At 41.3% G+C, this 24,159-nt stretch overlaps 2 protein-coding genes across 2 annotated transcripts; one reads left to right on the top strand and one right to left on the bottom strand.

Moving 5' to 3' along the window:
* Positions 1-1,177: 1,177 nt before the first annotated feature.
* slc5a9 (solute carrier family 5 member 9) lies at positions 1,178-13,125 on the top strand. Its single transcript, XM_070831600.1, has 13 exons — positions 1,178-1,293; positions 1,805-1,876; positions 3,180-3,284; positions 4,547-4,711; positions 4,833-4,938; positions 5,725-5,805; positions 6,053-6,258; positions 6,888-7,023; positions 7,661-7,768; positions 8,818-8,968; positions 10,091-10,259; positions 11,320-11,535; positions 12,357-13,125. Exons 1-13 carry the CDS (start codon positions 1,276-1,278, stop codon positions 12,666-12,668), a joined length of 1,845 nt encoding a protein of 614 aa, XP_070687701.1. The 5' UTR covers positions 1,178-1,275; the 3' UTR covers positions 12,669-13,125.
* Positions 13,126-14,258: 1,133 nt separating this feature from the next.
* Positions 14,259-22,752, bottom strand: rad54l (RAD54 like). Its single transcript, XM_070832452.1, has 16 exons — positions 22,648-22,752; positions 22,496-22,556; positions 22,261-22,396; positions 21,762-21,831; positions 21,090-21,378; positions 19,923-20,047; positions 19,690-19,840; positions 19,456-19,582; positions 19,046-19,120; positions 17,862-17,992; positions 17,530-17,640; positions 17,053-17,176; positions 16,882-16,960; positions 16,624-16,803; positions 16,058-16,221; positions 14,259-14,584 (listed from the first exon to the last, which is right to left on the bottom strand). The coding sequence occupies exons 1-16, from the start codon at positions 22,663-22,665 to the stop codon at positions 14,383-14,385; spliced, it is 2,043 nt and encodes a 680-aa protein (XP_070688553.1). The 5' UTR covers positions 22,666-22,752; the 3' UTR covers positions 14,259-14,382.
* Between the last annotated feature and the right edge of the window lie 1,407 nt (positions 22,753-24,159).

The raw sequence follows: 24,159 nt of genomic DNA, 5'->3' as shown, positions 1-24,159 counted from the left end.
AGTCGATATTGCAGAAAATGAGTCAGAATATGCTTTTCAAAACCTGTGTGACACCGAAACTTCATCAGAATAATTCTAACATAGCCGCCCCCCTCTGAGCCTGGGTCTGTTCCAGGTTTCTTCCTGTTAAAGGGGAGTTCTTCCTCCACTGTGTCCTAATATAACATCTGATGCTGCTCATGTGGGGATTCTTGAATCCTTAATGTTGAATTCCTGAATCGTTGGGTCTCTCTCTAATTAAAGAGTTTGGTCTAGACCTGCTCTTTATGGAACACTTGTTATGAATTGGCTCTATATAAATAAAGATTGATTGATTGATTGATTGATAACATTCCTGACAACTCTACCAAATACATTGCTAATGTTGGTATTCTGCTCTGCTGCACTGTGTGTGGGAATACTAAAAAATCCAGTTGTTCTAGGGAGAGACATACTCAACCTGGTCTCACCTATGGCTGTTATAGAAATCCCTTTTGAGGGGGAGCTCTGTATATTAGGTCTCTATCTTGATCACCTCACATCAGACTACAAGCCGGTGCCCAGTATACCTACTGTATTTATGTATATATATCTATATGTATTTTCCTTGAATGTTGGATGAACTTCCAGGAGACTTTGATTGCTCCTAAGTGAATACCAGTCATTTCTCTGGTCTCTGTGTCTGCCATTTCTTCCGTGGGCACTGTGGGAGACAAACACTGACTGTGAACTGGGTTTGGGACATTATCAACATTACATTATGACTGATGATTTGGAGTCTGACTTCAAAATGTTTAGACCAGAGTTTCTCAGAGTTTTACTGACTGAATGCCAATTTAGGGAGTAAATAACTAACACATGAAGATGCCAGGAAGGCTCCCCTGCAGCAGAGAGAATGTGCCTATAATGTTTGGCAGTTATAGGAGCTCACATTATATCACAATCACAACATATAATTCTCTTACTTGTGAGATTTATGGTGCTGATATCCTCAGAATAGTTTTGCTGTCTGACTCCATTCCCACCTCCATTGCTAGCTTTAGCTAACAATTGATCTGTTCCTCACACATGTCTACTTTGTATATATTGTACTGTGCCTTCTGGTTTGTGTTTGTTATTTTAGAGTTAGGTATATGTTTGTCAGAGAGAGGGAAATGCCATCATAGTGAAGTTCTATTCTATACTTGCCATGCAGGCAGCAGCTCCTCTGGGCTCACTACAACGGCACCTCCTAGCACAGTTCTCAGTCTGGATGCTGCTGACATCGCTGTGGTTGTCATCTACTTTGTCTTTGTCATGGTAGTTGGGATCTGGGTAAGACCTGGAAGTGACTCAACTCACTTTACACTTACACCTTCAGATATCTTAAGGCCTATCTCCGGTAAACAGATTAAAAATGTGATTAAAAATATGTACGAAAAAAATAATGATAAATAAAGAAAACACTGTTTCTAAACATGGATAGAAATGATTTCTTTCAGAATCTAGGCTACCTGAAAGGTGCCTGCCTGCTTATGGCTCTTGTTCTTTGATGAGTCAGTGCGTGCAAGGGAACAGCCATTATTAGATTATCAGTCTTTTTATAAGGAAAATGCCTCAGTATTTACTCATGATACTTATCATGATACTTATGAAGACCATAATAAAGCACAGCAATCCTGGGAACTCATCCCTACTTTGATTTCTGGCCAAGGCATCATGAACAGATTTATCTCACAGCTGGCTGATCTATCCAATGTGGAAACTTGGACTTTATTTCGGTTGTAAATGGAGGATATTGCATACAAGACCACACGTTTTGATCTTTTCCCTGTCTCTTCAACAGTCATCAGTGCGAGCCAATCGCAACACCGTGGGGGGGTACTTCTTGGCTGGCCGTTCAATGACCTGGTGGCCTGTGAGTACCAAAGTTCTGACTGTTGTCCATGAGGTTTTTTTCTCTGTTCCATTTTAATGTGCTATGCACTATATGGCTTGGTCAACATACCGTATGCTCTATTGTCTGAATACTTGTTCTGTTTTAACAGTGAATCATTTAGTTCAGCTGTTCTTGCACCTATTGTAACACTAAGTTGGTAGTTAGCCAGGTGGTCAGAGGCCACCGTACTGTGAGTTCATTCTTGAGCTTTAGGATGCATGTGGCACAAAATATTATTATATTAATATTTTCACCTGTAATGTACCAAATTATTCAACCCCCATTGCAAATTAGGTGTATTGGCAAAATTTTAAAACTTTCAGCTTTGTGAGTAGAAAACAAATATTTATGAAGTAAACCAAAGATTACACAACTTAAAGCGAGCTCAAAAGCTGAATGCCACTAATCAACTGTGGAAAACTTAACAACAAAATCACTGCCACTGGGAAACCTACTGCCTCACAACAACCACACTAAGATCACACTGATCAAACGACAGTCACACGTCTGTTCACACTGGTGTTGGCTGAATGAAGGAGGGGGACAGAGTGGATGTAGCAGCAGATCATATACACTCCTGCTAATCACTGGATTAGGGACACCTGTTGCACCTCTACTGCAGAGGAGGAACCTGCGGGGGGGCGAGAACCAAGACACCAGCACACACACATACGTGCCTGGCTAACACATAGCAGCCTGGCTAACAACTACAAAGAGCATACTGGTTACCCAGGTACAGCTACAGTTGTCTTAACTCTGCGGTAGTTAAGCAGGCACAAAAGGCACAGACAGTCACCTGGGATCGTTTTATAGCAGCCTACTCCTTATTTTAAAACTCCTCACGGTACAGTACAATGAAATGACTCATTTGGAAGTTGGTAAACGTTAGAATAAGACTTATGACGCACAATTAATGTCTGTGTGGAGCCAGTGGCAGTGACATTACCAGCTGCCTGTTGACAATGGACTTGATGAAGCAGCTATGTTTACTGAAGGAAATGTACCATCGGTCAGTCTATCACTGCCCTGGCTTTGATATGAATATGTCATAACGTTTTACCCCTTTATCCATTTGACCTGCCATGTGAACAAGTACTAACGTTTCTGTGATCAATAGTTATTGAATTATTTATTGAATTGATTTATTTCTCTCTTAAACACAAAGTTGTTGTCCCTTTGTTCCCTAACCTGCCGTCTTAATTCCATGTACTTACAACTGTGTCTCGGAATAGGTGCCTATAAGAAAAGCCGTTTTGGTTGTGTGTGTGTTATGTGGTTACAGATCGGAGCCTCTCTGATGTCCAGTAATGTTGGCAGCGGTTTGTTTATTGGTCTGGCAGGAACAGGAGCAGCCGGAGGGATCGCTGTCGGGGGATTTGAATGGAATGTAAGACACACATCTGGGACTAGATGTGTATGTTTTGTATATATTTCTATATTGTAGATCAATATTGAAAACATCAAAACTATGAAGGAACACACATGGAATCATGCAGTTAACAAAAAAGTGTTAAACAAACCAGAATATATTTTAGATTTTAGATGTAGATAGAAGTAGCCACCTTTTGCTCTGATAGCAGCTCTGCACACTCTTGGTGTTCCTCATCTAGTGATCTAGTTTGATTCTAGTTCAGGTCAGGTGACTGTGGAGGCCAGATCATGTGATGCAGCACTCCATCACTCTCCTTCTTGGTCAAACAGCCCTCACATAGCCTGTTGAAAAACAAATGATCGTCTCAACCTATATATAAATATATGTTTATATATCTACACACACACACACACACATATGTACACTTCTACTTACTTTTATATTTGCTTTTTAAACTATAACCGCTACATTAATTGTAATAATTATTATCCATCAGATTTTATCTTTGTTTTCCTCTCTTTATTTCAGCAGTCCATATTTGTCCATGGCTGTGTGGAGGGTCTGCTGCCGGTCAAAAACATGTGCTTGCTCATGTGTGAATCCTTAATGTTGAATTCCTGAATCGTTGGGTCTCTCTCGTAATAAATAGTTTGGTCTAGACCTGCTCTTTATGGAATAACACTGGTTAAATTACACTGGAAATAACACTGGTTATTAATTGGTGCTATATAAATAAAGATCAATCAGTCAATCAATCAATCTTTATTTATAGAGCACCAATTCACAACAGCGTTATCTCCAGACTCTTTCCATAAAGAGCAGGTCTAGACCAAACTCTTTAATTAGAGAGAGACCCAACGATTCAGGAATTCAACATTAAAGATGAAAAGAATCCCCACATGAGCAGCATCAGATATTAGATTAGGACACAGTGGAGGAAGAACTCCCCTTTAACAGGAAGAAACCTGGAATAGACCCAGGCTCAGAGGGGGGGGGGGCTTTCTGTCAGGGTGGAGGTTGGACAGAGAGAGAGAGAGAGCTCCTAGAATTGCAGGCCTGGCAAGGGGCATCAAGCAAAACAGCCAGGGCGCCTGTGGAGCGGGGCTGCTGGGATATTATTTGTCATTGTCCCACTGTTCCTAGCACACAGGATGGAAGTGGTAGATTAGTAAAGCCTGCCTGGGTGCCTGGGCCAAATGTGACATTGGTGAGTGGTGTGATTCCTGACTGAGAATGTTTCCCGAGTGTCTTGCAGTAACCTGAAGCTGTGTGTGTAGGCAGCGTGGGTCCTGGTCGCTCTCGGCTGGATCTTTATCCCCGTCTACATCTCTGCTGGTGTCATGACCATGCCTGAATACCTGGCCAAGCGCTTTGGAGGCCGGAGGATACGCATATATATGTCTGTTTTGTCGCTTATCCTCTACATCTTCACCAAAATATCTGTGAGACATGGAGCCACACACACACACACACACACACACACACACATTTATATTTCTTATTTATTTTGTCTTTTGTCCCAAGTGACATACATATGACAGTGTGTGTGTGTTTGTTACTCAGACAGATATCTTTTCGGGGGCGTTGTTCATACAGATGTCGCTGGGCTGGGATCTCTACCTGTCCACTGGCATACTGCTGCTGGTCACTGCTGCTTACACTGTAGCAGGTAACAACACACACACACACACACACACACACACACACACACACACAATTCAATGTTCTGTATTCATTCACTCTAATTCAGTCAGCCAGGGGTTCTTCTTCTGGACCAATCAGTGGCGAGTGACGTATCTGTCCTGCTGATGTTCTTCCGTTGATGGTACTTCCAGTAGTCTGTCTGGCTGTGTTCATCTGTCGGGCCTCCACCACCTCAAAAAAGTGAAATGTTTCTTCATCTAACAAACGGACCTCCCTTTTGTGAACTCAGTTTCCCAAAGTCCTTAGGTTTTCTTCCTGGACCCCCCCACTGGTGTGACACAGGACCCTTTGGGTCAATAAAAGCATCTCCTGTGGGCATTTATGGATCGTCTGTCTGTCAGTTCACAATATAATAATTCATGGTATGATGAGATTGTCTCGTAATCTGTAGAAATAATTTAGCAGGATATGTTAAAGGGAAAGTTGAAATTATGGAAATCTATCTCATGTCAACACATACTGTACCTTAGCCTCATAGAAACCACCATTTAATCCAAATATTTCCTCCTTCTGTCCCTGACTATATTATTATCCAAGACACAGCTTAAATAGGACTATTAAAAGAACGAAATGTGGAAAAAGACTATGAATTAATCAGGGAAGAGTGTCACTGTGTACTCCAACACGCAGTACTGTCTAAACAAACTGGTTTATTTGTTAAAATGCTGCATCATAGGACAGTTAACAATAAAAATCCTGATACTCACACACATTTTACACAATAACAATATGTGTGAATGTGTGTGTGCAGGTGGTTTGGCAGCAGTAATGTACACTGATGCACTACAGACCCTGATCATGGTTGGAGGAGCATTTGCACTAATGTTCATAGGTAGGACACACACACACACACACACACACACACACACACACACAAGATTCTGCCCAATTTTCTCTTCCGTCTTTTTGCAGAAAAACACTCACATTCACATTAATCCTTGGAAGTCTTTCATAGGTAAACCCAGTCTAGTATTTATCAATTCTAAAGTGAGGTGTGTGTGTGTGTGTGTGTGTGTGTGTGTGTGTGTGTGTGTGTGTGTGTGTGTGTGTGTGTCTGTGTGTGTTTGTACATTTTTCAGCATTCTCCAGAGTTGGCTGGTATGAGGGCCTCGTGGACCGTTATATGTCAGCCGTTCCCTCTGTGACAGTCACCAACACCACCTGCCACCTACCTCGCAGTGATGCCTTCCGGTTGTTCAGAGACCCGGTGTCAGGGGATTTACCCTGGCCGGGTCTGGTGTTTGGCCTCACTGTTCTGGCTACATGGGTCTGGTGCGCAGATCAGGTGACTCAACCTACGCTCATACATGCAGTCCATGCAATTTTTGAATGCAGGTGAGGGATCTAAAAAACTGACAAGCAGCCATTAGCTTTGTTGATAGTGAATGATACCAGGAACATTATAGATCACACTACAGCACCTGTGCATTAGTGGTGTCCAGAATGGACACGCTTGAGGTTTGGGACCTCGTGAACTTGTGAAAGATCGTCATTACTGGTGGGTGAGGATGAGGCGTCTGAATGGAGCTGGACTGAGAAAACTGTCTCTGACCAAAAGAGTGACATTAAGAAAGAAACTGAACAACGTCACTGAAAAACAGAAGAATCCTTTGATTTGGATTTTTGTCAAGTTTTTGAAAATTGAATTCTCCTGTTTTTTCCTTTTTTAAAAATGTAAAAAAAAACGTTTTCAGTGCCAGTACAACTTTTTGAAATACAAGTGTTTCCCTGCCAACCTCTCAGGGTTTGTTTTGAATGACACATTTTAATTTCAGCGCCAGATTTTCAGTTTTAAGGTGCTGCCTTGGCTCGCTAGCGAGGAGTCAGGGTTTGGGTTTACAAAAAAAGGTATTTAGTTGTGGTGGTCGGTCCTCACAAGAAGAGAAAGACAAATATCTACATGTGTGTTTGCAGGTTATAGTCCAGAGGTCTCTGTCAGCCAAGTCTTTGTCTCATGCCAAAGCAGGCAGTGTGTTGGGAGGCTACCTCAAATTACTGCCCATGTTCTTCATTGTCATGCCCGGCATGATCAGCAGAGCGTTGTTCCCAGGTAAATCTGTCTGCCTCTCATTGGACGTATCAAACGCTTTGTTATGTTGACGTGCTGTACATGCATCATTTTGCCCAAATATGTTTAGTTCCGTGGGTTTCTTGCCAAATGTATTTGTTGAATTGACCCTTCGCTAAGTCCGCCCCCATGTTGGTAGTTAGGCAAAATCAAACTGTTGTATGAGCCACCAGGGGAAAGCTGAAGAGCTTGCTATTCTATACATGTTGTTGTTGTCATTTTATTATGAAGTCAAGGTTTTTCTGTTTCTTTTTTTCAGGTCAAAAGCTTTTTTTTTTAAAAAAAAAGATCCTTAAATACATAAAGAGGGGAAAAACATGTCTGTTGTCTTGTGACGTCTGACTCACTCAGCTTGAACACGCCGTGGCTAACATCAATAATTAGATCAGTTTTCTGCAACATACATTAACATTTGGTGCCATTTTTTAAAAAATGGCTGCCATCCAAATTTGCACCGCCCCCTAAATCTCTATCTTTTTATAACATATGAATCTGACAAATGTGTTGCTTCTATGGCAACATGCACTATTGTCATGAATATTTCAACTATTCTAATAAACCAGTGACTTCATGTCTTCCGTCTTGTGTCCTCTCTCTGTCTCTGTCTGTGTGTTTGTAGATGAGGTGGGTTGTGTCGATCCATCAGTGTGTCAGAGAGTGTGCGGAGCTTCAGTTGGTTGCTCCAACATTGCATACCCTAAACTAGTGGTGGAGCTGATGCCTGTCGGTGAGTCTGTCTCTCTCACACACACACACACACACACACACGCACACACACACACGCACGCACGCACACACACAATATGTGTTGCTATCTTTGTGGGGACTTCCCATAGACACAATGTATACTGTGACTACAGTGTTTCCCTGACTCTGACCTTAACCTTAATCACCAGAAATCTATTGTACTTATTATATACTTTTAGTTACTTTTGGATCATTTTAGTTTTGTCAATAACAAAATAACAGCATAGTTCAGAAAAATGTTGTTCCCCCAGTGGAGTTCCAGCCAAATGGAACCCACAAAAACACTGTGGGCCCTACAGTATACTGTGGGTGTTCTCCCAATTTTCTGACCCCATTAAGCGTGTAATCCAAGAGCACATCCACACACACACACACACACACACAACCGTACAGAGCTATTAAACACTTGCATTGGACATAGTACATACTTCTTTAGTCCAGATTTGATTTTTGGACGTTTTCGCTTAAAATCTTTCACCTTGCACTCAGTCGCTGGGCTCTTTTCATCCTCAGTGCCTGGTGACAGGACATTTGGACATACTTAAATCCATGCAGTGCTTGAAATTCAAACGTTATTTACTACACACTTTTAGAGTCGCCGTTCACCCCTGTGTGACATCCTGTCTGACAGCTACCCACCTGAAGACATTCTGATGCTGTAATTACATCATAGTGTTCGTAGGACTCTTTCTCTTTATTTCTCTCTCTGTCTACACAAACAGCTTGTAAACCAAATCAAAAATCACTCATTTTACATAGTAGTAGCTGTGCAAGCTAGCTTTAGGCAGCTCTTTATAACTAACTGTGCTCTACAGCTTAGGACATCTGGACACCAGCAGCATGGACACATTATCAGCTCCTTCATTGCTCCTCTTTTAACCAAGATGCTTGCCTCAGTTGTTTTGACCTGCCAGGCAGTTCCCGCTGTCCCCTCCCTGGAATGACTGGAGGCAGTGAGGTACTGCTTGGTGCCTTTACAGTGGGACATACTGTGTAATGTAATGTAGACCTTTCCTTCTGCCTGTGCAGGTCTTCGTGGTCTGATGCTAGCAGTGATGTTAGCTGCACTCATGTCATCTCTGACTTCCATCTTTAACAGCAGCTCTACTCTGTTTACACTGGACCTCTATCACAGAGCCAGGCCTAAAGCCTCAGAAATGGAACTTATGGTTGTTGGAAGGTAGGGGTAAGCCGGAGATCACACTCTGCCACATAAATACACAACCAGGGACAATATTTGAGATTTGTGCCTGATGGTGGTTTACCCTTGTACTGCATGTTGCTGGTGTGATATGTAGTGTAAGGAAGGTCAAAACAAGACTGCAGGAAGTTGATGAGTGGGAGGTAAAGGCTGAGTCAGATTGTATAATCTGTGATTTTTAAAAAAACGATGCTCTGCTCCATGTAATGCTTATGGCCTTTCTTGATTTCCAGTTAATGAGGATTGTGTTCCAGACATTTGTAATGGCCAAGAGGAGTACTAGTACTAGTGTGATTAATGTTATTGTGGCTGCGTCTCCAAGACTACAGGGATGGTGAGATACATCAGCCCAGGAGTGCCAAGAGAGTGATGCATAAATAATCTTCTAGTTTTCTTCTGGAGTTTCTTTGCGAAATGGTTTGCTCTACATCTGGTGCCTAGTAGAGTAGAACTGATCCATTTGAGTTGTCTGAACGGAGTAATGAATGAATTCTGAGAGTATTTTTTATGAACACTTTTACTTTCATACATAATAGACATACAAAAAGGGAAACAAGCAATCACAGTGACACATTACACAACAATACACAACACGAGGGAGGGATACACAGTACATCCATCCATTATCCGTCAGGGTCGCGGGGGAGCTGGAGCCAGCTGACTTTGGGTGGAGAGGTCATCAGCCAACACCCAGAGACAGACAACCACTCATGCACACATCATACTCACACTAAGCTGCATGTCTTTAGACTGTGGAAGGAAGCTGGAAAAACCCACGCAGGCACGGGGGGAGAACGTGCAAGCTCCACACAGGAAGGTTCCAGGTTCCAACCTGGATTCGAACCTGGAACCTTCTTGCTGTGAGGCGATCCGTGCTGACCACCACATCTACGTGTTGCTGTGTTCCCTCTGCCTGTGCGTCGGATGGTTCTTGGCCATCCATTCATTCCAGACGAGTTTAACTGATGATGCAGTGAAATGTATTTGTTATCTTTTGTATCATTTGTGATTTAGAACCACACAGACACGAGGTTGGTGGAGTTTAAAGTAGGTCACTGTGTGTTCTTACCACTTTGACGTCCTAATGTCGTGTTCTTTCAGGGTCTTCATCCTGGTCTTAGTGTGCATTAGTCTTTTGTGGATTCCAATCATCCAAACAGCCAATAGTGGACAGCTATTTGACTATATTCAGTCAGTCACCAGCTTTCTGGCTCCGCCCATTACCGCTGTATTCCTAACGGCCATCTTTTGGCCACGTGCCAACGAGCAGGTACGTCTCTTCCACATACACACACAAACATGCCACTTTCCACAAACGTAACAAGGCAAAAACAAAACAATTATGATGATCACATGGCCAAACGTCACTGTATTACCTTGTGAGTAGAGTGCCTGCTTGCAGAGGATTTTTTCACATTAAATTACTCGAGCAAATACAGGGTTCACAAAAAGTTAGGGATATTCGACTTTCAGGTGAAACGTATGGAAAATGTAAAAAGTGAATGCTACAGTGACATTATATCATGAAAGTAGGGCATTTAAGTATCAGCATGCAATGGTAGTTTCTTCATCTTAAACAATTTATTGAAAGAAAAGCTAACAACAGTGGAGGGTAAACGAGGGTAAACGTAACATTGGGATGTGGCCAAAGGACGTCCACTCCTCTCCTTTCTGTGACTGTGAGGTGCTGCTGATCAATTGTTAGGTGTCGTCTTGGTCTCCTGATGTCAGAATGTGAACAGCAGGATGAGGAGGACTGTTTAAATACCAATTCTAACTGAAGCAGGAAATGTATTGGTGGTGGTTCATCCTGAAATTTCACCTGAAAGCCGAATATCCCTAACTTTTTGTGAGTAGTGTACATGTTTTACACTGATGAAGGTCTGAAGCGGCAGAATGTTCCTTACTCCCAATGAATATGGGAAGGAGGATGTGAGTGTGTCATTCAGTTGGTACTAATTGGTGTCATTTATTTAGGAAGATGAAGCCTCGATGTAGAAATCCAAATTTAAGCTTGATGCAATGAGAATCATCTCATTGCATCAAGCATAATTAAATCCAGGTTACCTCTATTTGACCGTCTGTCATCACTGAATAAGAGTTTATTTATTTCTGTTCATTCCTTCACTGAGATGTAGAGTGGTGACTATGGTGAGCGGAAGGTTATCAATAAATGTTTCTTTGCTAACTGTGCTCTTCTTTTTTAAAAAAGAGATAGATAGAGACACGGCCACAAGATTAGACATGCAGATCCTTGAGGTCATTTTCATTTGTTTCTGTAGTTAATATTGTTGTGTGTGTGTGTGTGTGTGTGTGTGTGTGTGCGCCAGGGTGCATTCTGGGGTCTGATGATTGGACTTGTAGTGGGACTGATCCGCATGGTTCTGGAGTTCTCCTACACACCTCCTTCCTGCGGCCAGCCTGATCGCCGGCCTGCCGTCTTGGCTGATGTCCACTACCTGTACTTCGCTCTCATCCTGTTGGCTCTCACCTGCCTCATCATCGTTGCTGTCAGCTTGGCCACCGCCCCAATACCTAAAGAACATGTAAGGAAGTGTACGCGTATCGATTTGATTCATGTTCTCAGGTTTAAAATGAAATCTACCGACTCTTGCTAGTTTCTCCCTTTAAGGCTGCTGTCTGTGTCGTCTGAAACATGCAGATGCTGCCTTTAATTACAAACCCGTCAACAATCCGTGCACAAAGTGTTAACCACTTCTATCCGACCTGAGAGACATTATTGAAGGAAGCCTCCTAAGATTTATAGTCAAAAGTAACATCACAGTTACTGTGACACAGTTTTATTACTGAGCATTTTGCATTCTCACAGACGACAAAGACTGATGTTAATATTGAATAGTCCACTGACAGCTGCACCACAAACACAATAAAAACAGTGTTTGTTGAAGCATTGCAGTTTGTGGTGGGCTTACATCACCCAGTAATCAGGGTCTACATGTGGCCAAAAGCACAACTTGGTGCTTCCCAGAACTTCACAATAGTAGATGGTTTAAAACGTTTCGTCTTACATGTTAAAAAAGGCTGCAGTGGGTTATTATTAGAATTATTATTTTCATGCACGGTTGAGCTTAGTGGCAAAACTCTATCTCAACCGAATGTTTAGGAACTGAATGCAGTGAATGTGGACGTTGACCCAGAATGATGTTATTCCTGGCATGAATTATTATCCCCCCCCCCCCCAATGGCTAATACACATTTAATTCCTGCAGTGGGGAGGGGCTAGTCCACATTCAAATGTGAACCTGTACTACTACGTCCCCAATTGTACAGTAGGCCGTGGTGAGCACTGAAAGGTGTCAAGTGAAAACACTAACACAGACGTGTGATCTGCTGCTCTCATGTCCAGCTGTTCAGGCTGACCTGGTGGTCCAGACATAGCCAGGATCATCGGATCGACCTCACAGGTCCCCAGATGACCTCTGACCCCATGAACTCCGACATCAGCCCAGACTCGGACCGCTTGCCAGCTTCCCGGTGGCAGAGAGCTGCTCTGTGGCTCTGTGGCCTCACTGGTTTGAGATCTGGCTCTGTATCTCCTGTGACTGAAAAGAGTGAACTGAATTCCCTGCAGGAGGAGCCACTCTGGAGAAGAGTCTGCAATGTGAATGCCCTGCTGTTACTGGCAGTTAATGTATTTCTCTGGGGATACTTTGCCTAATATGCAGGATTCATAAAACCCTGAACTTGCTATAATCGGACTGCTGTAGTGGATTGGCATTTGGTCAGCAAACAGGAAATATTCAGTGTTAAAAATGATCACTGTACACTCCAATCTGTCCACTGGCAAGGTCTTTAACTGACTTACAAAGTCTGTAATCAAGTTATAAACGCTGAGCACTCTTCAGGAGTGACATAAATGCACACGTCTCCTAGAAAAGTGCAATAAATTCAAAGTTATGGAAAAGAGAAAAATCTTTTATTACAACTCATAATCACATTGAGCTCATTATCAAAAGTAAGCAGCCTTTTTGTGTCCCCACAGATAAAGTGGTGCATCATACTGAGAGGTTCAAAGGTAATCCCTCATTCATTCCTGAGTATTTTACCAGTACTTACACTGATAACTCAACATAATCTTTTAGTTTCACTAAAACTAAAAGATTATGATTGTGCATTTGTTCCTCACTTGTTTCATAGTAACTTCTCTCTACCAGATTATAAAGTGTTTACTATGGATGAATATGAACAATAGTATGGTTTCATTTTTAGTATCCATTAATATTATATTGTTAATATTAATACTTAGTAAATATTAGCGAGAATGTTAGACTCCCCCCAAATAACAGCCACTGCCATGCTAAATGTATTCTGCAGGCATGTTGCAGTTTTCCTTGAATGCCAGCAAAGCACCAGACAGCATCCTGCCTGGCCTCAGAGGACAGCAGCATAACTGTGATTAAAGGGACAGATTTTAGATGGAAACAATACAATAGAGCTACAACATGTTGCAATGTCCCATGAGCTAGCAAGCCCCTCGTCAGAGAGGTAACTCAACAACACGGAGTCCTCTCAGATGAAAAGTGAGGTTGGGTTGGAAGGTGTCCCTGTGCTACATCACTGCTGTCAGCACTACTGAAGAGTGCTGTGTGCAGTGTGTTCAACTGTTCCCACCATATAGAGATTCTTTTTTAGATTGTAGATTAATATTGAACACATATGAAGTTACATAGTAAACAACATGTTAGAAAGTGTTTAACGACCCAGAACTTGTTTTATATTTTAGCTTCTTCGAAGTAGATCTGATGACAGCTTTGCGCCGTCCTGGCTTTCTCTCAGTCAGCTTCATGAGGTCGTTACCTGGATGGTCTTGAAGGAGCTCCCAGAGGTGCTGAGCACTTGTTGCCTGCTTTTCCTTCACTCCAACTCGTCCCAAAGCATTACAACAACGGACTGTCCTTTCTCTTCTCTCAGTTGACTGATTCTTGCACAATATGGACTAGAACAGTTGTCAAACAGGGCTGTTCACTGTATAGAGCTGTGGACCAACCGTACCTTTGCCATGAGAAATTCCACAAAATAAGTCTGAGGGACTGTTAAGAGTCTACACAGCTGTCATCACAGGAAACCACATAGTTCCATATGTGTTCCCTCATAGTTTGGGTGTCTTCAGTATTAATCTACAATGTAGAAAATAAAGAATAAAGAAAAAACACTGAATGAGAAGGTGTCCAAACACCACAGTGAGCTGGACACACCAGTTTGATGTTCAACTGGTGGATCCATTAGCAGTTTACATGATTTGGATAGATCACTTATATTTTCCTTTATTTTCTCTGTTTTAATAAAAAAATCAATAGAACAACTCAACAGTAAATAAATATCAGTTTCAGCACATGTGGCAGTGTGCTAAAAAGTCTGTTGTCTGCCTCCCGCTACACTACACCCTTCGGGCTGTCATGAGAGCGCTGGTGGAAGACGAAGGAGACCGCAGCATCCCAGGAGGCCTTCAGCACTTGGTCCCTCAGGCCCTTCTTGTCGAAGCAGTGGTTCCACTGAGAAAGGTCACTGGTACAGTCAGAGTCCTCCGCCGGCGGCCGGACCTCCCTGCCATTCACACAGCGGCGACAACGAAACCTAACAGCACAACAAGAGGCAGGAACAGGGGTTGATTGATTATATCACATACATTATAATCATACATCATTAGGTATGATAAAATGTCAGATCAATTGATGGTTACACACAAACACATCGTGCATAAACTGGCATTAATAGAGAATGTTTAATGAGAACACGCACACCTAATGCAGATGTCATCACCTTGTTTTTCTGGGGCCAGCAGCACATGATGAGGTGGAAATGTAATATAAAAGGTCAGAGACATATTGGGCTTAATGCAAAGTCACGTGCAAAGAGACCTGCATGTTTGCGAGATGTGATCATTAGCACAACACCCTTTAACTTCATATAAACTACCTGTTCCTGTTGTGGGAAAATGAGATCTGAAGTGTTTACACTGCAGACATAAGGGGGAAATGGCTCAGGCTACGTGAATGTAGCACACACACTGATATGAGACACGGTCAAGAGGACGTGACAATGACTGAGACTTCAGCAACAACGGATGACACTCAGCAGCAACCGGCGTAAAGACTGTAAGATAGTGCAAGAGGGGATCTTTCTGTCTACCACTCTTGTTGTAGAAATGATCAAATCCAAGACACCTCTGAGAGAATTGGGAGGCCACGATGACAGACAGATCATTTAGTGAACTGAATATTCATTTTGCATTAAGATCGTTCCATCATGTGTACCCAAGAGAAGATTTAGGAAAAGCACGAGAAAATGGCCATAATTTCTCTTAAATCACTTGTACGTGCTGCTGAGGAATGAATCACTTCCTTTGAGTTGTTCTTGTTTCTTTGGGCTGTAATTACTGATAATCCTTCTGGTGTTTATTCATGAAGATTCACTGCTGCTGATGTTTTACAGGCACATGTAGCGCTACAACTAGGATGGAGGTCTCATGTTTAGAATTGCTTGAGAAATGAATACTTCTGGTCTTTGAGGAGCCGTGTCTGCGCCAGATGACATCTCCTGACTACCACAATATCACCATACTCTACCTTGTGCCGACATTTCTACTTGTCTAGTGTGGAAAAAGTGGGAGCCAATGCCACAGGTCAGAATTTGGATTTAAGAGCAAAACAAAACAAAAAATGATTTGACGATCAGTTGCTGATGGGGAAGGCGTGATGAACCAAATTTGACAATGAAAAGTTGGGGACCCCCCTAATTGAATGACACTACAAGAGCTGGGAAATACTGGGCTTTCTCACTAATAATTACATTTGGACTTAATTTACAGAACTGAACTGCAGATTAAATGGAAATTGATAATAATAATACCACTTGATTATGTGGTACTACTGTATCTTAGCTTTGCCAGCTATATCAGCTGCATGCGTAAGAAAAGATCTTTCAGCACTTTGGGCTCTCTGGATCAATTTTAATGTACCTGAGAGGTTTCTTGGTAACTGACCATCATTTTAAATCTAATTCTCAGCAGAATCAGCAGTGAGTGACATAAAAAAACTTTTTTTTTACTTGTCATGTGTGTCACTGCTGGTCTCCTCATTGAGGATGAAGAGCTCTCGGAGTTCACCCAGAGAGAAGTGCCGCTCCACGTCCATCTCCTCATCCACCACGCAGCTGCTCAGTGCTTTCTTATGGGCCTGCCTCTGCAGGATCTTTTCCTCAATTGTACCAGTCTGTCAACACACAAACACACAGGTCAAACATGGAAACTGTGCAGCTTTCAGCACCATCCTGCTCCTCTGACACATATGAAATCCTTTGTTGAATAATTAACATTAAACATCCGGATATTAATGCTTTGATGCTTGATTTATGTTATACCTGCATCTTATGAGCTTTGTTATCACATTTCTATGATGTGCATATATTGCTGGAGACTCTGGTCTGGTCTCCAACAACTCCTGAGAAAAATATCTTTAGCTGCTGGCAGTGAAGAGTGAAGTTTCAGTGAGCTGAAACACACTAGATTCACTAAAAGATGGCTCACACACACACCTGTCCACATACAATGATAGAACCATCCAACAAGAAAATGGGAAAAAAGTCTGTCCACCATCTACTCCACCCAAACTGACCGAGAGCAGCCTGTAGATGTAGCACGTCTTCTTCTGGCCATCTCTCCACACTCGTGCCATCGCCTGTTCATCATTGGCTGGGTTCCAGTCAGGATCAAACATAACCAAGCGATTAGCACCAATCAGATTCAGGCCACACCCACCAGCCTTGCTGCTCAGCATGAAGATGAACTCTGGGCTCTGAGAAACAGATTGATTGATTCATTCAAAACTGCTTTTCAAAGCTTGCGGTGTTGTTTCAAATAGTTTCCAACTCACAGATGGACTGTTGAATCTTTCCACAATCTTGGCCCTCTTCTTAATAGACATTGTGCCATCCAGACGGACATAGAGGTACCTGGAAAAGACCAAGCAGAGGGATGTTGCTCACTTTAACTGACAAATCAGAAAATACAGACAAAATTAGATGGTGGTACACAACAAAAGTACCCTCTAGATCTGCACAGCTTTTCAAAGAGGTCCAGAGTTTGAGTGTAGTTAGAGACAAGCACCACCTTGTCACTAGTTGTAGTCTTCATCATTGCCAGTATGTAGTCAAGGACCAGCATTTTCCCTGGAACACAGGAAAAAAACTTTGTTCCCAGAAATGGAATGACAACATGCTATTCACAATTATTAAACGTGCAATGTGTCCACTTGGGAGAAGCAGAAACAAGCTGTGAACACATCACTGATGTCCCAGCCAGAGATAAAACCATCCAACCACCATGTAATGATGATGATGATGATGATGATGATGATGATGATAAAAGCAGTATCAGTGTTACCTCCCCTTTATTCTATTCCTCTTAACCAAGACAAACCTTGTAGTTGCAGGAACAGAATGAGCAGGGCCCACCGTGCTGTATATCTGGACTACTTCTAACACCCTTTGAACTTTCTGATCTATATTGTGCGTGTGCTTACCAGAGAGCTGAGGCTCCACGGCTTTAGTGTTGTAGCCCGATGGAAACAGATCCAGAGTCCCCTCAAAGCCCTCCTCACCCTCTAAACACTTCTCATAGATGAGTGATGGGTCTGGTTCAAACAACAAAAAGGTTCATTCTAGCAAGCAACAGATGATGTGAATACTATATGGCCAATGTCATACAAGAGTTAAGTTAAGACATCTTCAACCACGGTTCACTGTCCTTTTAATTTTAGCATCTGAGTAAACGGCAACTGCTTCAGGAAGTGAGAGGACAGTCTATCTGTTAATATTTACAATTACAACATTCATATTTGGTTAAAGCACTTACGATTGCACAGTTTCTTGAGACATGTGATGGAAGACAGGGACGAGACACTTATGTTGCCTTCCTGTAATCTTTCAATCGGTTTAGTCTGTCTCAGGAAGCGCTTATAGAGCTCTGTCTGCAGAGGAGTCAGCCTGCAGAGACACACTCACATTAATAATGTTTCTACAGTTGATTAGATGCTCTACATGACATTCAGAACAGTACAATAGCATTGAATAACTATTTGCTATGCGAAGATATGGTGGAGTAATGGCAACCTGAGAAGAGAATGAAGTCATTTGACTGAATGTGACTGAGCATGCACCACGAGGCTGAGCCAGTAACGAGCCAGAGACGCTGCCCATTGACACACTCAGCTAAACTAACACAGTAGCACAAAGCTAAGAGAGATTGTCAGTAAGCATCTGAGTACAGGGGGAACGAGAATGAAGGAGCCACAGCAAAGAGGGGAGGGGCGAGGTGCACATTTGGTCTGAGATGCTGAGATATCGTCTATAGATTCTTTAAACATCCTTAGGAAACGTGTCACAATATATTTGATAACAGATGCTATATAGAAGTTCAGTACTTTATCAGAACTGAATAAGATTGATATTTACATCTTTCCAAATTTAAATCAAGTTCATTTAAATTAGGGTGTGGCTTGTATTGACATTTATTACTTAATAATTAAGAAAAAACGTGGCTAGCAGCTGAGCTCCATATGGCTCACTGAGTGTCAGTGAATGTCAATGAGTGAATTTATCAATAGTCCCTTTCAAGTTGCTTGATTGTGAAAACGTTATTTATTTTAAGGTTCTCTAATTCTGATACAAAATTCACCTCCCTAATGTTCAAAAACTATGTTCAAGTTGCACAGTTAGCTCAAATCAGATCAAACAATAAGGTCTGAGCTTCAAGGCAATTGTCTATCTGAATTTGAGAACCCTAAAATGATCCTGGAATTAAAGTTTTTGGAATTGCACAACTGTGACTATTCAGACAGATGGTGTTCAAAGTCAAAGCAAAATAAACTGTATCCTCTTCAAACTTCAACATCAAGTATTCAACAGTGATTTCATTTGGTATTCAGTTACTGAGAACACATTAGAATTTTACAGGAGACAAACGCAAATATTACATAAATATATAGATATTCCACCTCTGTTTTGTGTCAAAACTGGAAACCAATTTAATCAACCTACCTGCAACACACAACCTGCTCAATCTTCATAGGAAGATATTTGGACAAGATATCAGACGTTCTCCTGATCAAACACCTGTTGAGGAAGAACATGGTCAGTCTTACTGACAGATGAGCACAGATGAGTATTGCCAGGTGCACATACTGAGAAACAGATCAAACACTGTCACAGACATAAAGCAGTCTCATGCATCTCTCAGAAAGGATGTGGCATTGCATAGACTTTAGAGAATAGAATAGAACTTAGAAAAGCAACATCACGTCAAAAGAAAAACAAAGCAATAAACGGCAAAAATATATATCTAATAATAACAATATGCTAATTATACATGTAAAGAATGAAGCATGACAATGGAAAAAAGGAGACAAAAATAAAAGCGATGGACACTCATCTGTGTGCTTCCAGCTCACCTGTTGACGATGCCGATCAGCTCCTTGAGTCTCTCTTCTCCAGTCTTCTTTTCTTTATCACTGGCATCTGCATCTCGACACTTAAGGATGGGAAGCTCGAACCGCTTTTTAAACTCCTGGGCCGTACCTGCCATTAAGGTGAGATAAACTAATAAAAAGGTACCAGGACACACAGCAGAAATAACTCGGATGTATAATAGCTGTTTAGCTGTGTGTGTGTGTGGAACTGCTTACCAAGAATCCCAGCATTAACAAAGTGGACCAAGCTGAAGTACTCCAGCAGGTCATTCTGGATGGGAGTGCCTGATATTAGCACTCTCCTCTGGGCATTCATAGCATTTAGGGCCTGATATGTCTGGTTGTCAGAGTTCTTCAGTCGATGGCCCTACAGCATGCACGGCTATTAATGTCACTTCATCATAGTCCTTCACAGCTATGAAGTGATAGTAATGAATGAGATACAATACCTCATCACAGATGACAAGTCCCACTTTACCCCTGTGCAGAACCTCAGTGTGCAGGCGAAATGTCTCATATGAAATGATCAGGATTGGGGTCGGTACTCTCAAACCATATTGAGAGATGAAATTCACTACAAATCACAGAAAACAATCCAATTAATAAACAAGACGAATAATAAACTAATGTTTTCAAAAAAGAAACATTTTGCAAATCAACACCATTAGAACCAGATATTATCTAAGATTTTTCAGTGTACACAGGGAACATGTAATAGTTTCAATGTTTCCGCTCTCAGTTCCATTCAGTCAGTGTGCTGTCACTGAATGAATGGAACTGAACCAGAACTACTCTTGGCCTGAAAATGATCTGACATGAAAATGATTCTAATGAGTTCACACAGTGTTTAGGGATCAGGAAACATTGAATAGGAATGAATACAATCTCTACTGATCAACTGTTATTACATATACTGAAAAAGGATAGGACAGGATGATTCCTAACGGTTCTTGTGAGCCCCCCAACATTTAAACTATTTTCAATGAGCTCACTGACAGACACATTATATTGACGGTGAGCATTTTTCATCCAAGACCACTGAGATGTTAGGCTAACAAGACCGGTTCCACAAAGATGGGCTAGAAATAACCGTATCAAGTCTAAAGTAATGTAGGCTGTGTAAAGTGGGCATTGGTAATGTGCCAGTGGAACCATGAAACCATGATTAAAAGAGACAAATAAGGAGGGAGCCATGAAGCAGCTATCGATTTCACTGATCATGACGGGCATAGTTTGAAGAAAGTCTTCAGCAGACAGGCTGGGTAGTTAAATGTGTACATTTGTTATATTGTTTGTTCTTTAGCTGGTCTGATTTATTTACTTGATGCACTACAACATGTACAGCAAAGAAGGGTAAGAATAAAGGTGACATGATAATGGCTTGATTACTTATAGATCCAATCACACTACAGAATGCACTGTATGATGTTTGAAAATGTATATAAATTAATTTTCATCACATTATTATGGTATATCCATATGACAAGAACAAATATTAGAGGTTAAATGAGGTTAAAGTTTCTTCGCTTTAGTGCATGGTAGATGTATCAAAACCATATTTGCATAAACTTTGTATGTATATATTCATAATGAGACAGAAGGGAGAGGTAAACTACCTAATTGCCTGTCAATCTCAGCCTTTGAACCTCCATCGATGGCCACTGGTGTGACGCGTCCTCCCAGCCACTTCCCAATTTCATTGTACCAGTTGCGAACCAGACTGGAGGGTGAAACCACAATAACCTTGTCTATCTCAGGTTTAGCATCAGGGCTTTGGTGTAGCAGGGTCCACACAAGGGTGATACACTGCAAAGTCTTCCCCAGGCCCATCTCATCAGCCATGATGCAGCCGTACGATCCTGGGATGCGTCTGCCCGTCACACACTCCCACAGAAACTTCACCCCCTTAAGGAATGAAAAGACATCTATTCTTAATTTAAAAGAAAAAAAACCTTCTTATAATCCACTAACTCCCGTTTTCTGGAGCTTGCATCTTATGGTCCCCCTCACACATCTTACAGGTGAAAACTATGGAGTGGTTGAAAGCTCCAGAAAAAGCTAGTGAGTCAATCTACTGTTTCCAAGCTCAAGAATGAGCATACTTCTTAATCCTTTCTCAAGTTTCTGAAGAGAAACAATGTATTAATGTGAAATTCAAAATCTCTACTGTTTATCAGTGTTATAATAAATGTAATACAGAACTTTTACATTTCTTATTACTTTTATTACTATATTTTTTACTTGTTTTATTTCAGTCAGTAAAGTTTAGAAATAAACCTTGAGTTTACCTCCCTCTGATGGGGTCTGAGCGCTTTCCCTAAAACTGGATCAACCACAACATGGACTGGTAGTTTTTCTCTGGACAGGACAAAGAACATTACTGTCAAAACACTGATATAGCTCTGCAAGTAAAAGCTGTGCAGCATTTTCTTAGAGCTGTACAAAGCATGGTTTATATCTGCAAATCTGATCAGCATTAATCAATTAATGCTGTGAGGTGACTGCAGTTACTAAAACATACTATTCTTTTACTAAAGTATACTGCAGTTTATGTATACATACTTACGACTTACAAACTGAAGCCAAAGCTTAAGAGCCAAAAACTGCATTTCCTTGAGTGACTGCTGGACCTTAATTACTAGTTTCAGTCTTTTACCTGGTCCCATTTGGAGTACCTAACATGTAAATTTAGCTTGTGCAGCTTTAACTTACTAAGAGTCAAACCTTTTCACAGGGGTTCAAGTACATGGTTTACTGGAGGAACGGTCCCATGTGGTTAGAACCTACTTGTCAGCTTTGATCAGGTCGTGAGCACTCAAACTTGGAGGATCATAAAGAACCAAAGCATCTTCTGCAAAGGGATCATGAAGCGCTTTCCTTACTCCTGCACGCTTTAGACCAAGTGCCCTGATTCCCAGAGAGCCTATGGGGAATTCACGAAGAGATAGGAGTCAGTGATTCTTTACCTATTGTACTACACATGTGAAGGAGAGGTAAGGCCATAGTGCCAAATAAATCTTACCTGTGTAATTCGGAATTGGAATTTTAAAAGGCTTGGACAGGATACTTCGAATAAATGCCTCCTGTAAAGAGGGCATGACATTGCAACCATTACCGCACTCACATACAAAATTCATGCAAATATTAAATTTGATAGTAATCAACAACACTTACATGTTTGTCACCGTCCATACACACAGGCCAGTTGTTCAGCTGTGTCAGACGCTTTCTGAAGGGAGAAATATGGCTGTCTCGAATGTCACTGTCACGTTTTCTTATTTTCTCCTGTGAAAAAGCATTGCACACTTTTCAATGCCAACTGCTCTTCTGCTCACCAACGCTGGTACCAAGTCATCATCAGTGTTTTCTCACTAAACTATACAATTTCCCCTATTTCCCAAACAAGAGGCATGGGGAAGGATAGCTTGCTTTTATGGAGCAGATACAGGAAAACCTGTATCTGTAGCCTGCTTATCCATAAACATATACCATACATGTTAGACCATTATGTAAAAGCTTTTGTGAAATTGTAGAAGGTAATGACATGAATGAAATATGTTTTGGTAATTTACATTATTTACATTACTTACATATCTAAAATCGTTATTTCTATAAGGTACTATATGGAATATAAATGTTATGAATACAAATGCTATAAAAGTTACTCCAGTTATAAAAGTTACTCTTGAAACACGGCGAAGTGACTCAGATGATGCTGAACAGAGATCAGAGGATGCCTGAAAACATGTTACACAAGGTCTGTGCATTTGCCACTAAGCAAGAAAACTAGAATCTAATGTTAACTGCAAATGTATTAACAGAATTTGGTGTACTGGGGTGTATTTCAGAAAGCAGCTCTAGTGAAAATGCTGTTTGTGTTAACCTTGACACGCAAAACTCTGGGGCTTCACAAAGAGAGGTGAATTAAACTATGGGTCACTTACCATTGTATGCTATGAACCTTTCTCTGTCTCCTCCCACTTACGAAGCCAGACACACTTTTATTCCTTCATTGATTCAGTCCGAATCAAAGCGCATAAAGCATTTAAAGTGCATTCATTAGTGGAGCTTTACAGTATATCAGAATCAAAATCCTAGTTGGACATTTGTTACTCACTCAGCTAAAGTTACTGCTTTACTGAGCTGTCATTTCTTTGAAAAGCGCTTTTTGGCCTCACATTTAAATATCAAACCGCATGAAGTCACCCTCAGCTCAGAATATTACCTCAGCATGTCCTTTTTTTGTTTTTACATCACTGTGACTGCACATTTGTTAGAGCAGCTCCACTGACATATTATTTGCACATCATGTGTAATCTCAGTTCAAATTGTAAAAATCAGTATGAAGCTTTATGTCTCCGTCACTCATAATGTGATTTACTGCAGAGATTGAACATAATTCCCATAATATTGGAGGTTATATTGTAATATTTCTGAGTAAGCGGGATAGGGGTGCAGCTGCAGAATGAAATTTGAAGGTGAGTTGTTTTTTTAATAGGCTGTGAATAGCCTGAATGTGTTTTAACAGCCTTTTACTCACTGTTTACATTGACTACATTTGTTGAAGTATCAAAAATAAAGCCATGTGAATGCTGTTGAGCCAAGTACATGTCTAAAACTTAAATTATACTGTATTCTAACCATACAGCATTGTCAAGTGCAAATCACCAAACACAATATCACTGA

The sequence above is a fragment of the Pempheris klunzingeri genome, chromosome 6, assembly GCF_042242105.1.
Source record: "Pempheris klunzingeri isolate RE-2024b chromosome 6, fPemKlu1.hap1, whole genome shotgun sequence".
NCBI classification, from domain to species: Eukaryota; Metazoa; Chordata; class Actinopteri; order Acropomatiformes; family Pempheridae; genus Pempheris; species Pempheris klunzingeri.
This window is presented reverse-complemented; position numbering and strand designations above follow the sequence as displayed.

Excerpts from the sequence above, each read along its gene's own strand:
- slc5a9 (XM_070831600.1), top strand. Across the intron at positions 7,769-8,817 it reads GGTGGAGCTGATGCCTGTCG|GTCTTCGTGGTCTGATGCTA; the intron begins GTGAGTCTGTCT and ends CTGCCTGTGCAG. Across the intron at positions 11,536-12,356 it reads CCCCAATACCTAAAGAACAT|CTGTTCAGGCTGACCTGGTG; the intron begins GTAAGGAAGTGT and ends TCTCATGTCCAG.
- rad54l (XM_070832452.1), bottom strand. Across the intron at positions 19,583-19,689 it reads TGTTAATGCTGGGATTCTTG|GTACGGCCCAGGAGTTTAAA; the intron begins GTAAGCAGTTCC and ends CCTTAATGGCAG. Across the intron at positions 14,585-16,057 it reads AGCAGTGACACACATGACAA|GTTTCGTTGTCGCCGCTGTG; the intron begins GTAAAAAAAAAG and ends TTGTGCTGTTAG.